Source organism: Mauremys mutica, chromosome 1 (genome assembly GCF_020497125.1).
Source record: "Mauremys mutica isolate MM-2020 ecotype Southern chromosome 1, ASM2049712v1, whole genome shotgun sequence".
Taxonomy (NCBI): domain Eukaryota; kingdom Metazoa; phylum Chordata; order Testudines; family Geoemydidae; genus Mauremys; species Mauremys mutica.
Genome location: NC_059072.1, coordinates 12552896 through 12567888, shown reverse-complemented (window position 1 = coordinate 12567888; position 14993 = coordinate 12552896). Strand labels below are relative to the sequence as shown.

At 47.2% G+C, this 14993-nt stretch overlaps 1 protein-coding gene across 4 annotated transcripts in view; it reads left to right on the top strand.

Annotated features, from left to right (window-relative positions):
- Positions 1–14993, top strand: part of ITIH5 (inter-alpha-trypsin inhibitor heavy chain 5) — a 67456-nt gene that overhangs the window by 36293 nt on the left and 16170 nt on the right. For all 4 annotated transcript variants that reach the window (XM_045028934.1, XM_045028944.1, XM_045028952.1 and 1 more), the window contains one exon: positions 14705–14876. In XM_045028934.1, coding sequence (XP_044884869.1) covers positions 14705–14876 — 172 coding nt within the window. The remainder of the gene's footprint in view (positions 1–14704; positions 14877–14993) is intronic.

Here is a 14993-nt window from a genome sequence, read left to right as displayed (position 1 = left end):
GGGTTCCATGCAGTACATCGCTGCCGGTAAGTGCACTGACAGACTTTTTATTGAAACTGCAGATGATTGGTAGGGTGGGGAGACAATGGAAAAAGTCCAGTGACAGCTACTGTTTGCAGGTCCACCAGTCTGGAGCCCGTTCTGCAGTCCTTACTCAATTGGGACAGTGTCATCTAGTGGTTAGGGCACAGGAATGAGAGCCAGAGCTGGGTTCTGTTGGTAGCTCAGCCACTGAGCTGCTGTACAACCTTGGGCAAGTCACTTTCCTTTTCTGTGCTTCTGTTTCCTCACATACTTTTTGCCCTGTCTGTTTAGCTCAGTGGTGCCCAATCTCTTCCTTTTGTGCCCCTCCCACCTTTACCAGTAATGGAATCTGTCCACAGCTCCTTCCCCCGTTCCTGCACAGCCACAGCTTCCTCAGATGAGGCACTTGGGCTGACGGCAAGCTTGGGGTGGAGCTGCGGCTGGGGTTGGAGCTGGGCTGGGGTGAAGCAGGGGGAGGAGCTGTGGCTGGGGTTGGAGCTGGGCTGGGGGCAGAGCTGGGGGCAGAGTGGAGCTCTGGCTGGGGGGTGGAGCTGGGCTCGGGGCAGAGCTGGATTGGGGCAGAGCAGAGGGTGGAGTGGAGCTGCTGCTGGGGCTGGATCAGTGCTGGGTGCTGCTCCCTCCTCGCCCCTCATGGGGGCTGGCCCGGGCCCCACTGCATGTCCCCTCCTACGTTAAATTAAGCTGTCATGGGATAAAAGGGAAGGTCCTTTCATGGATTGAGAACTGGTTAAAGGACAGGGAACAAAGGGTAGGAATTAATGGTAAATTCTCAGAATGGAGAGGGGTAACTAGTGGTGTTCCCCAAGGGTCAGTCCTAGGACCAATCCTATTCAATTTATTCATAAATGATCTGGAGAAAGGGGTAAACAGTGAGGTGGCAAAGTTTGCAGATGATACTAAACTGCTCAAGATAGTTAAGACAAAAGCAGATTGTGAAGAACTTCAAAAAGATCTCACAAAACTAAGTGATTGGGCAACAAAATGGCAAATGAAATTTAATGTGGATAAATGTAAAGTAATGCACATTGGAAAAAATAACCCCAACTATACATACAACATGATGGGGGCTAATTTAGCTACAACGAGTCAGGAGAAAGATCTTGGAGTTATCGTGGATAGTTCTCTGAAGATGTCCACGCAGTGTGCAGAGGCGGTCAAAAAAGCAAACAGGATGTTAGGAATCATTAAAAAGGGGATAGAGAATAAGACTGAGAATATATTATTGCCCTTATATAAATCCATGGTACGCCCACATCTCGAATACTGTGTACAGATGTGGTCTCCTCACCTCAAAAAAGATATTCTAGCACTAGAAAAGGTTCAGAAAAGAGCAACTAAAATGATTAGGGGTTTAGAGAGGGTCCCATATGAGGAAAGATTAAAGAGGCTAGGACTCTTCAGTTTGGAAAAGAGAAGACTAAGGGGGGACATGATAGAGGTATATAAAATCATGAGTGATGTTGAGAAAGTGCATAAGGAAAAGTTATTTACTTATTCCCATAATACAAGAACTAGGGGTCACCAAATGAAATTAATAGGCAGTAGGTTTAAAACAAATAAAAGGAAGTTCTTCTTCACGCAGCGCACAGTCAACTGGTGGAACTCCTTACCTGAGGAGGTTGTGAAGGCTAGGACTATAACAATGTTTAAAAGGGGACTGGATAAATTCATGGTGGCTAAGTCCATAAATGGCTATTAGCCAGGATGGGTAAGAATGGTGTCCCTAGCCTCTGTTCGTCAGAGGATGGAGATGGATGGCAGGAGAGAGATCACTTGATCATTGCCTGTTAGGTTCACTCCCTCAGGGGCACCTGGCATTGGCCACTGTCGGTAGACAGATACTGGGCTAGATGGACCTCTGGTCTGACCCGGTATGGCCTTTCTTATGTTCTTATGTTCTTATGTTCCTCTGTCTCTCCCCTCCCAGGTGGGCACGCCCCACACTTTGAAGACCACAGATCTAGACCATAAACTCTGTGGGGCAGGAATTGTCTCTGATGTATGTACAATATCTAGTACCAGGGAGACTTAATCTCTGTATGGGCCTAAGACATCACTGTAGTACAGATAACGGTTGCTGGAGCACCCACAAAAAAACATTAGCGGGTGCTTAGCACTCTCAGGCAGCCGGCTTCCTCCCGCCTCCCAGCATCTCCTGCCTGCTGGTGGCCCTGCTCATCAGCTCTTCCCCCTCGGCTCCCTGCCCTGCGCCTCCTGCCCACCACAATCAGCTGTTCTGCGACGTGCAGGAGGCGCTGGGAGGGAACGGGAGGGTCGGGGATGGGGCGCGCTCAGGGAATGGGGCGGAACTGGGTGGAAAGAGGCGGGATGGGGTGGAGCAGGGGTGGGGCCTTGAGGAAAGGGGTGGAGTGGGGGCAGGGCTGGGGTGGGGACTTGCAGGAAGGGGGTGGAGTCGGGGTAGGGTCTAGGATGAGCTGGGGTTGAGCACCCCCGGGGACAGAAGAAACCAGCTCCCATGGCACATTCTACACTGTTTACTCACCTCTGACTAGATCATCGTGATGGTCCCTTCTGGCCTTAAAGTCTCTGAGGCAGCGTTATCTGGTGGTTAGAGCCCAGGACTGTGAGTTTGCTCAAAACAAGTGTAATAGCTACATTGGCCAAAACACTGCGTCTTGAACCCAGGTCTTCCAGAACCAAAAAAACACGAGTTACCACAGCTTGCCCTACTTGGTCTATAACAGATTCACATCGTCTGTGGATTGAGCACAGAGTGGGCCCTGTATCACATTCCCCAATGGATTACATAAAAATACAATGTTCTCAGAACTTGCCAAAAATTGTAGTGACCACCAGGCTGGTGGCATTCAGTCAAATGCTGTGAGAAAAGAGCGTTTCCTCCATGTAGTGCGTGAAAACGAATGTAGGATAATTGAACTAAAAAGCATAACCTCCCTGGCCTCTGCTTGATTCTTGCTGACCCGAGTCGCAGCTAATTGATGTTGAAATCCAGTTGAGTGCATCTGCTCGACGTCTGAACTCCTTTTGACATTGTGACAGCCGTAGATCTGTCTCGCAGGGCATAGGGGGAAGGGATCAAGTGCTTGGAATATTTTTCAGGCCTGGGGACTGACTGACTGTCTTCTGAGGACAAACTGAGAGAGAGACGTCAGGCAATGAATCGAGGGCAGAGGGTAACGTCTCTTCCCTTGGCATTGACCTTTTAATTATTAGCTCCATGGAAACTGTTTGTGGTGATGAGGGTTGGGGTTTTAGTATAAGATGTGCCTGTTAAAAGATAAGTGATTCCATTTAAAAAAAATCCAGCGAGAACAAGAATTTAGGGCTCCATTCTCCACCGTATTGCTCTGGCTTATAACTATGGAACTCCATTGTTTTCAATGGAGCTACTCCAGTATGACTCCAGTATAACACAGTGGTGATACCTTTAAACCTGAGAGACTTTAACTTGCCCAAGACTTTCTCGCATCAAGTATATTTACAAAAACATTTAGGATTCAAATTTAATCTGGGCTGCAGAGTCGATAATTAATTTATATAATACTTACCATTTATATAGTGTTTTGCATGTTCAAAACACCTTATGCACATTAATTAGCCCTGTCTAACCTTTGTGGCTCTGTGGCCATCATTCCCTGTAATGCCCAAGTGTCTGACAATCTGTAATGCACTTACTCTCACACTGCCTCTCTGAGATAGGGAAGTGCTGTTGTTCAAAGGGGAAACTGAGGCACAGAGTGACGTGACTTGCACAGGATTATACAGGAAGTCTGCAACAGAGCAGGGAATTGAACCTAGATGGGTGGCAGCTAATGCCCTAATAACTCAACCATCCTTCTCCCAAGCCCCCTTTGCAGATAGGGAAACTGAGGCAGAAAAGTAACTTCCTCAAGGTTACATAGTGAATCTGCGATGCCCAATTTATTAGCAGGACCTGCAGGGAACCACATTCAGGGCAGCAAGGCTGGCCAGCACAGTTATCCTTTTGTGATGGCTCTGTGTTGTGAAGAATAGCTACAGCCAAACTCTGGGCCCTCACTGGCAGTGTCAGTGTCAAAACACCTGTTGCCTGGATTGTACAGGAATTGCTTTTGGTTGTGTGCTGGCCATCTGCCTGGAGGGGATCACACAGACACTCTGAAAGGGAAGGTGGATGGCAGTCTGTGGCCTGCAAGGTGTTGACTTCAAAGAAAAGATTACACTGTCTGCTCTGAACAGCGGGCATAGAGTGGAGGAGGGAACAATGAAGCAGAACCCGGGAAGGAGCTCTAGTTTAAAAGCTCCTGAACTAAATCCCGTCTTAGTTAAGAATCAGCTTATGATCTCTGTTGGCATGTCTATGCAGGAGAGGACAGGGTTAGCGTGCCATGAAGATCTTGTGAGAAAAGCCCTGGCCTGGTACTCACTATATATAAGTTCAAATCTCAGCTTTGCATGACCTTGGCCAAGTCATTTGGTTTCCCTGGGTATGTCCACACTAAATACTAAGCCCTGGCTCTTTCTCAGGTTTGAGCTCAACTCCCCTCTCTGTCCACAAACAAATCAGTCTGACTAGAGTCAGCAAGCACTTAGGTCCCGGGTTCTAGGACCCTGCTAGGAGTCAGAGCCTGTGTCCTGCTGTGGCTTGGGTCCAAGCCGTGTCACTTTGCAATGTGGATGTCAAACCACAGACCCGAGTCAGGAGATCTGTGTAGTGCAGTATGGATGCATTAACATGGCTGTTAGACCCGGGTCCAACGATTATAAACCCGGGTTTACAATGCAGTGTGGACACTCAGGCATGTGCTGGGAAACACACGCCCAGGTCTCACAGAGCTTGGTTCACAATGCAGTGTAGGCATACCCTAAATACTTCAGTCCCTCATCTGTAAAACAGGGATGATGATAATCCTTTCTCTTGTCGGTTTAGATTGCAAGGTCTTTGGAGCAGCGACTCTTTTTTACTAAAAAAAAAAACAATGAGGAGTCCTTGTGGCACCGTAGAGACTAACAAATTTATTTGGGCATAAACTTTCATGGGCTAAAACCCACTTCATCAGATGCATGAAGTGAAAAATACAGGAGTAGGCATAAAGGATGGGGGTTGCTTTACCAAGGTCAGTCAAATGAGATAAATCAATTAACAGCAGGATACCAAGGGAGGAAAAATAACTTCTGAAGTGGTAAGAGAGTGGCCCATTACAGACAGTTGACAAGAAGGTGTGAGTAACAGTAGGGAGAAATTAGTATTGGGGAAATTAAGTTTAGGTTTTGTAATGACCCAACCACATCCAGTCTTTATTCAGGCCTAATCCGATGGTATCCAGTTTACAAATTAATTCCAGTTCTGCAGCTTCACATTGGAATCTGTTTTTGAAGGTTTTTTTGTTGAAGAATTGCCACTTTGAGGTCTGTTATTGAGTGACCAGGGCGATTGAGGTATTCTTCTACTGGTTTTTTAATGTTATGATTCCTGATGTCAGATTTGTGTCCATTTATTCTTTTGCATAGAGACTGTCCGGTTTGGCCAATGTACGTGGCAGAGGGACATTGCTGGCACCTGACTCTTGTACAGTGCTTAACACAATGGAGCCCTGATCTCAATCGGGGCCTTTTTCTAATGTAATAAAAATAAGAAATAATCATAACACGGTGCATCCTTAACTTTGACATTTCCTGAGCTCCAAGTGCTTGGCTGTAATGTTGGAATACGTCCTGTAGATGCTGTTGGTGGGGGATGGTGGATCCCTGCTTGTTATCTTTGAGTCTCCAGATCTTGTGCTTTGGCCTCAAAAACTTTGCTGTTTCTTGTGTGTGTTGGGGAAAGGGCTCTTGTGACCTTAAGCACAGAAGATAATAGGGGCAAAGTCCTACTGGATCATCCAGTCCATCTCCCGGTCGGCACAGGATTGCTCCCTGGAGGATAGTCTCTTGTGCTTCGCCCAGATGGATCTCAAAGGTGGATGGTTTGGTGGGTAAGATGCAAAGCCTGCAATGCGGGAAACCCAGATGTGGTTCTCCATTCTGCCACAGACCTCCCAGAAACAAGGCACCCAGTTCAGCCACGGAGGCGCCTAGGCCCTTCTCCTATTGCATTCCTGGCTAGTTTAGACAGCTAGTCCCTTCCAACCCTGATATTCTATGATTCTATGATTGCGCCTTTCCTGGGTGAGTAGGTCTCTCAGGGATGTCTACATAGCAATTAGATACCCGCAGGTGGCCTATGCCGGCTGGCTTGGGGTTGGAGGCTGGGCTCTAGGCCCTGAGGATTCAAGAGCTTGGGCTTCTGCCCAAACCTTGAAGTCCACACAGCAATGAAACAGCCCACAGCATGAGCCCTGCAAGCCCAAGTCAGCTGGCATGAGCCAGCCGCGGGTGCTTAGCTGCAGTGTAGACATACCCTAAATGTCTGATTTCAGTGAAGCTGAGGCTAGTCCATTTTTGCAACAGGGCCCGATCCAATGTCTATTGAAGCCGATGGAAAGACTTCCCTTGACTTTAGCGGGCTCCGGCTCAGGCGTATGCGTAGGAGTTGTTAAAATATCTGCCCAGGAGGCAAAGTTTGTGAGCATGCTAAGGAAACGGGCCTGTCAATGAGGTAATTGCTGGGAGTTAATGGGAGCTGCAGTGGGCAGCGCTGCTGGGGAAGCCTAACAACCGAGCATTGTCTCCCTTTAAGCTGCTTGACTTTCATTTCACATGTGTGACGGTCACGCTTCTCCCTTGGCCCGCTCCGCACAACAACCGAGGGATTGTGGTATAAATGTCATTGGCGGTGCCCTTCCACTCGGAGAAGGTGCCCCGGAGGGTCTGACGCTGCGCCGTCAGCATCTGGGAATGTCTCTGTCAGCATTTAGGCATGAAACATTTCTCTCTCACGTTATCGGGCTTTTCCTACTGACCCATTCCCGGGGATTGCATCACTCTAGCATGCTCTTGTGAACAGATGAGGAAGGGGAGATTGGGTGCACACCCTCTGTCTGCCTGTGAAGCACATGCCATTTGCTTGGGGAGGAACGGTGTTGTCTGGGGGTTAAAATGTGGGGTGGGCGTGGTTGGCACGCTGGAAAAATGTGAAATTTAGACAGTCAGGATTCCTAGGTTCCTTTCCCAGCTCTGCCAATGACTCACTTTGTGATTAATTAGGCAGTTAGTTAATCTTACTATGCCTAAGTTTACTCTGCTGTGACTGATTAATGCTTTTAAAGTGCTTTGAGATCCTGGAGTAAAAGGAACTATGTATATATATAATTATTATTAGCAGTTATATTTCTAGGAGCACCAGTGTGCTCTGTGATTTCCAATGTGTTCCCATAACTGAACAGTGTGGAGGCTGCAGCAACCAGCAACAACTCAACCATAGAGCTCAACACGGGCTGGATTCCTGCTTCCCCTGATCCCTGTGGCCGTCTGTCCCTAAGGAGAATTTACTCACCTTCATCTCCAAGCTTGAGATGCCCGAGTGCCATAGGCTCGCATTGGCTTTTTCGATTCCTTGCAGAAATGTGGATGCCAGCATAGCCCTCTGCTCAGTGTGTGTTATGTATCCCCCCCACAGTGGCTCCCAATTTCAGTCTCCCAGCTGCAGAGCCTGACTTTTCAGCTCAAGATGTTGAGATTCATAGAAGTGTAGGACTGGAGGGGACCTCGAGAGGTCATCTAGTCCAGTCCCAGCACTCAAGGCAGGACTACGTAATAACAAGACCATTCCTCACAGGTGTTTCTCTAATCTGCTCTAAAATATCCAGTGATGGAGATTCCACAACCTCCCTGGGCAATTGATTCCAGTGCTTAACTACGCTGGCAGTTAGGAAGTTTTTCCTAATGTCCAACCTAAACCGCCCTTGCTGCAATGTAAGCCCATTGCTTCTTGTCCTGTCCTCAGAGATTAAGGAGAGCAATTTCCCCCCCTCCTTCTTGTAACAACCTTTGATGCCATCCAGTTAGTTCTGGAGGTTCCCTGGTGTGTCAGCCCCAGTGGCAGCTGTCACAAACACACTTCTTTTAACTCATTAAAGGCTGCAAAGCTACTGGCACAGATTCTATTTTGCTGCACAGCCTCTGTTGCCTGCTTGCTCACTTTCTGCCATGCTGATTCTCATGAACGAGGAAACCTGCCCCATAGTATTCAGGAAGTTGCAACCTTCTCCTCGTCTAACTCCCGCCTTAAAATGTACCCGTGTTGTATATTGGTACTTCTGCAAATCACTCCAGGGGCAAGACAAGCCTTTCGTTAAACTCTCTTTTACTGTTACTTCTTCCTCCCAGTCACTCCTTGTCTTCTCCACCCTGTTGCCACCAGACTACTCTCCTGGGGCAGAGACAGTCTTCTTTGTTACGTAGCTCTACAGTGCCTCGCATGATAGGACCCTGATCCTCGATCTGGCTTCCTCAGCGCTCCCATGTGAAAAACAAGAATACCAGGCTAAATGCCGGGTGACTCATTGTCACACTAAACACCCATCTGGCTAGCGGTCTGGAAAATACCAGCCATCAAAGGGTTACTCGTCCTCAGACATGCATTTCAGTGGAATGACTCACTCTGGGCGCTGGCAGCAGAGACCCTGGTAGGTGCAGAGAAACGCTGGGCTCTCCCTGCAAGATAAATTCCGACTGTGGCCGTACAAGGCCCGAATGCAGAAAGCTGTCAGTGTGCCCTAAGCACAGAGGCTGCCACCGAGTAGCCCTCACTTCTCACGCCAGCCATCAGTCAGTGCAGGGAACGATGGAGTTTTGCCGTTTGGGGCAATATATTTAAAGTCGCCGAGGGATGCCAGCAGGAGAAACTTTCTGACCAGTTTCCCTGGATAAAAGCTGTAGCCCTTTGACAGCTCCTGAGCTGTATACCCCTCTGTGTAAGGAAAGTCTTAATGCTCCCAAGGACCTGCCTTTCCCGGAGCCCGGGGGGTCTCAACTTTTTTCTTTCGGAGGCCCACTCCAACGTGCTATAAAAACTCCCTGGCCCAGCTGTGCCACAATAATTGATTTTCTGCATGTAAAAGCCAGGGCTGGCGTTAGGGGGTAGCAAGCCGGGCAATTGCCTGGAGGACCCCGTGCCACAGGAGCCCCCACAAAGCTACATTGCTCAGGCTTCGGCTTCAGCCTTGGGTGGCAGGGCTCAGGGCCCCGGCTTCTGCCCTGGACCCCAGCAAGTCTAATACTGTCCCTGCTTGGTGGACCCCCGAAACCTGCTCGTGGCCTGCCAGAGGGCCCCGGACCGCTGGTTGGGAATCACTGCCATAGCCCACGCAGGGGAGAGGAACATGCACATGTTGCACTTTCATCAGGCTAGAGTTTCATGTCCGTGAGGTGGGTGCTTTGCCCTCCTCAGCTGCCGTGACAAAGCAGCCTGGTCTCAAAGACAAAAGGAGCCATCCAAATATATAGAACAATCAGGGCGATTCATTCCAGCGCTGCCCTGTCATGTGCAGAGCCTTTTCCTGCAAGACATGGCGCATCTTCCATTCCCATCAGCTTCGGTGTGAGTTGAGAGTGCCCAGTATTGTGCAGGCTCGGTAAAACCTAGTGGGGAGGGAACCACTAAATAAGATCACTCCTCCCCCGCTTAACACTTTGCTCATGTCTGGATTCAAGCCAAACTGATGCATGTTTCACACACCCCACTACATTAAAAGAACATTATTAAGGTTGCAACGTCAAGGATTCAAAAGTTAGGAAATGGTAGTATTACAGGTGCCAGCATAACCTTAATTCAGCCCCTTTGTGTGTATTCACTGTGATACAGTCTTTAATGATAATACATTACACCCTGTGTGTGGACATTATGATATAGTCTTTAGTTACATTTTTTTTGCCCTATTAGTCCCACTTTTCCAACTTGAATTTGGCTCCTTTTCAGATCTGCATTCTTTGGGCAGATTTTCACAAGGCTGGCGAAAGGCACATCCTGACACAAAAACCTACCCTTCTGCTCAGTCCCTGCTCCAGAGCTTGGTGGCATGAGAACTGCTCAAAGAAAAGGTCGCCAGAATTGTTTAATAGAGGCAAAACTATATCTCTTTCTCTAGCCTCGTTTAGCTGCATTGGTTTAGCTGAAAATTTCCAGGAAATTTCATTTGGAGGCAGACACCCAACATGGAAAATTTTAGCCCAAACGATTACTGTTTAGCAAAGTTATAAGCAACTGAAAACAGGATCTGATCATGGGAAGGGTTGGGCACCTTAAACAGAGCTACCAATCCCACCTATGACAGGATTTGGAAATTCATCTCCTAAGCCATAGGCCCGGTTTCTATTCCTTTCTCTCTCTTTCTCCTGCCTATGTTGATGTAACACTCTGTATCTCGGGCGAACACCCTGCACCCCCATGTTCATCCTTATAATATGATTGTGTGGTATCCAATGCAAAGTTTGTCATATCGGGTGTCTTCGGAAGGCTCATGATGCACTGAGCACTGTTGTTATAGTGATGTTATAGGTTGTAATTTCATGTATATAGTTATGAGGCTGAAAATGTGTCCTCATGGCTTAAAACAAGTCCAGGAAAAACTCTCCAGGAGCAGAGGGGCAGTTCACACCTCATCAGGGCATGTATGATACAAACCCAGCCCAGCCTCAGAGGAACAAAGGACACTGGCCTAGGCAGCAACAAAGGATCTGTTGAACTCTTGAGTTAGTCACCCCCACTTCCCTTTGTCAGTTCGGGACGATGATGAGGTAATGCTCACCTGACTCTGAAGGTGGGGGAGGGGCAAAGCCAAGAGGTAAGAAAGGACATGATGAAAGGGAGAGACATTTGCCATGCTCTCTCTCTTCCACCTCCATCTACAGACACCACCACCAAACGACGGAAGTGCTCATCAAAGTGGAGAGCCTGGCTGAAGGGCAGCCAGCCAGTCTGTGGTGAGAAACATCTAAGTTTGTAAGGGCACTGAAAGATCAGCTTAGAATGCATTTTGCTTTTATTTCATTTGACAAAATCTGACTTGTTGTGCTTTCACTTATAATCACTTAAAATCTATGAATGTGTTTGTTTAGTCTACCTGAAGCAGTGCGTTTGGTTTGAAGCATGTCAGAGACTCCCCTTGGGATAACAAGCCTGGTACATGTCAATTTCTTTGTTAAACTGACAAACTCATATCAGCTTGCAGCGTCCAGCGGGCATAACTGGACACTGCAAGACAGAGGTTCCTAGGGTTGTGTCTGGGACCAGAGATATTGGCTAGTGTCATTCGGTTGCACAATCCAAGCAGCGGCTGGTCAAAAGTGCTCACACACATAGCTGGGAGCAGCTTACATGCTAGAGGCTATGTGTGAACAGCCCAGGAGTGGGGGTTCTCACAGCAGAGCAGGGTAAGGCTGGCTCCCAGAGTCAAGGATTGGAGTGACCTAGCAGATCTAGCAGAAGTCTGAAGGAATGCCTAACATAGTGAATGCTAATGGGAAGGGAGTAGGTTTACAAGATAAAATAAAAAAAGAACAAGTTAAAAATCACTTAGAAAAGTTAGATGCCTGCAAGTCACCGGGGCCTGATGAAATGCATCCTAGAATACTCAAGGAGTTAATAGAGGAGGTATCTGAGCCTCTAGCTATTATCTTTGGAAAATCATGGGAGACGGGAGAGATTCCAGAAGACTGGAAAAGGGCAAATATAGTGCCCAGCTATAAAGAGGGAAATAAAAACAACCTAGGAAACTACAGACCAGTTAGTTTAACTTCTGTGCCAGGGAAGATAATGGAGCGAGTAATTAAGGAAATCATCTGCAAACACTTGGAAGGTGGTAAGGTGATAGGGAATAGCCAGCATGGATTTGTAAAGATCAAATCGTGTCAAACCAATCTGATAGCTTTCTTTGATAGGATAACGAGTCTTGTGGATAAGGGAGAAGTGGTGGATGTGGTATACCTAGACTTTAGTAAGGCATTTGATATGGTCTCGCATGATATGCTGGATAACTGTACTCAGAGAGTAGTTATTAATGGTTCCCAATCCTGCTGGAAAGGTATAACAAGTGGGGTTCCTCAGGGGTCTGTTTTGGGACCGTCTCTGTTCAATATCTTCATCAACGACTTAGATATTGACATAGAAAGTACGCTTATTAAGTTTGCAGATGATACCAAACTGGGAGGGATTGCAACTGCTTTGGAGGACAGGGTCATAATTCAAAATGATCTGGACAAATTGGAGAAATGGTCTGAGGTAAACCGGATGAAGTTTAACAAAGACAAATGCAAAGTGCTCCATTTAGGAAGGAACAATCAGTTTCACACATACAGAATGGGAAGAGACTGTCTAGGAAGGAGTACGGCAGAAAGGGGTCTAGGGGTTATAGTGGACCATAAGCTAAATATGAGTCAACAGTGTGATGCTGTTGCAAAAAAAGCAAACGTGATTCTGGGATGCATTAACAAGTGTGTGGTGAGCAAGACACGAGAAGTCATTCTTCCGCTCTATTCTGCGCTGGTTAGGCCTCAATTGGAGTATTGTGTCCAGTTCTGGGCACCGCATTTCAAGAAAGATGTGGAGAAATTGGAGAGGGTCCAGAGAAGAGCAACAAGAATGATTAAAGGTCTTGAGAACATGACCTATGAAGGAAGGCTGAACGAATTGGGTTTGTTTAGTTTGGAAAAGAGAAGACTGAGAGGGGACATGATAGCAGTTTTCAGGTATCTAAAAGGGTGTCATAAGGAGGAGGGAGAAAACTTGTTCACCCTAGCCTGTAAGGATAGAACAAGAAGCAATGGGCTTAAACTGCAGCAAGAGAGGTTTAGGTTGGACATTAGGAAAAAGTTCCTAACTGTCAGGGTGGTTAAACACTGGAATAAATTGCCTAGGGAGGTTGTGGAATCTCCATCTCTGGAGATATTTAAGAGTAGGTTAGATAAATGTCTATCAGGGATGGTCTAGACAGTATTTGGTCCTGCCATGAGGGCAGGGGACTGGACTCGATGACCTCTCGAGGTCCCTTCCAGTCCTAGAATCTATGAATCACCAGTCCAGATAACACCAGGGGAACATCACAGTTGGCAATTTACAGATGCAGAGGCCTGGTAGCCTGCTAACCTCTCAGCCTCCTTCACCTCCAGCACAAGAGTTTCCTCTCTAGCGGTTGACATGGCAACCTACCACACTCCCTACTCCCCTTCAGACTCTCCATCCACTTATATAGCATTTTCTAGGAGCAAATGGCCAACTACACCCTCATTGTGATGTAGTAGGATCCACTCGCACCTCCACTGGGTCTCACTGCCCTACTTCTTCCATGTATAAATGAGAGGCAGCGTGGCCTACTGGACTGACAGCTGGGAACTCCCGCGTGCTATTCCCAGTCTTGATGGTGACTTGGTGTAGGATATAGGCCAAATGAAGTTATCTCTCTGAACCTCAGTTTCCCCATCTGTAAAAGGGTGGTAATAATGCTTACTTACCCCCTCAGGGGTGTTAGTATTAGCTAGTGTCTGCAAAGTGCTTTAAGAATGAAAAGCAAAGATTACACCCTACAGCAAAACATGGGACTGCAACGTCCCCAGTGATGTGAACTCCCACCCTGCCTTTATTCTTGTAACACCCGCTATTAGGTTTCCCTCATTGTTCTAAATGCCAAGAAACGCTCCAGGAAGTAGCGAATGTCTAGCACATGCTGCCAGGGAGAGCTGGTCTCAGAGGTCTGGGAAAGCATTCAAACTCTTGGGTGCTTTTCTGGACCAAACCCTAAATCTGAACCTCCCACCACTGCTAAAATACAAGGGCACCATCTGATCACTGTCTCTGTCTCTATTAGTAGCATTGTCTCTGAAACAGTCATGGAATGCTTCTGCAGAAACGTAACAGTGGATTAAATCTCAGTTATTGCCAGACTGGAAAGGGGGGAAAGGGAGAGAGAAATCATCAAAATAACATTTGGGAAGGGTTTACAAATTGGATGCGGATCAGTAGGAGGTGCTCAGGGCTCCCCTCGTCTGATCCAAAGCACATTGAAGTTGGTGGAAAGAGTCCCACTGATTTCGAATGGACCTTGGATCAGACCCCAGATCACCAGCTGGAGGGATGACTAAGAAATTCCATTGCAATGGGTAATTTGTTTGCAATGAAATCAGCAGCTTCAATGCAGAATCAAGAGAAATATTGCCCTCAGCTTGATGGGACATTTGTGCTCTTCTTCAGGTTTTCTTTGTATAAAAACTCCAGGTCTGGAAATATTTGATTTCTATCACCCTGGATTACCCTATTTGTCACTCTTTTGGACAAGCTCCTTCATGAATTCTGCCAGGCTGTCCCGTATGCCTGTAAATACCTGCAAAGCCACTATCCTCCCCTAAATCTCTCCTTAAAACCTACCTACGCCACGATGCCTGCAAAAGACTTGACAATGGTTAGGCAATGGGTGTGCTGCAGCCGCTCCCCCACTATTCATAACTGTTCCCTTGTCCCCTATATCCAGATAGTGTCTCCTATCTTACACTTAGATTGCAAGCTTTTGTGGGGCAGGGACTGTCATTTCATTATATAGTTGTCCAGCACCTAACACAGTGGGGCCCTGGTCGCTAGGTGCTACTGTAATACAAATAATAAACATCTAGGGAGTGAGGCTTATTGGCTCAGATCCTCAAAGGTATTTAGGCATCCAACTCCCATTGGAATCAATGGGAGTTAGATGCCGAAATATCATTGAAGATCTGGGCCCTTGCCATTAAAGCGGTGAGAATTTGACTTGTACGTTTCTTTTCTTTTCTTTAGACCAAAGATGCTCTTTTCACCATTCTCAAGGACCTAAGGCCAGAGGACCACTTCAATATTATTGGTTTTTCTGACCGAATCAAGGTCTGGCAACAGGACCGTATGGTGCCAGTGACTCCAACCAACATAAGAGATGCCAAAAAGTACATCCATAGCATATCACCTACTGGAGGTAGGCTATGGAGACCCAGGTGGGATTGACTTGTTCCTTTGATTAATTTACACCAGCCTGAGACCTTGCAGATCTCTCAGGGAACACCAGGTGGAATTATCAAAAGGGTTCTCAGCA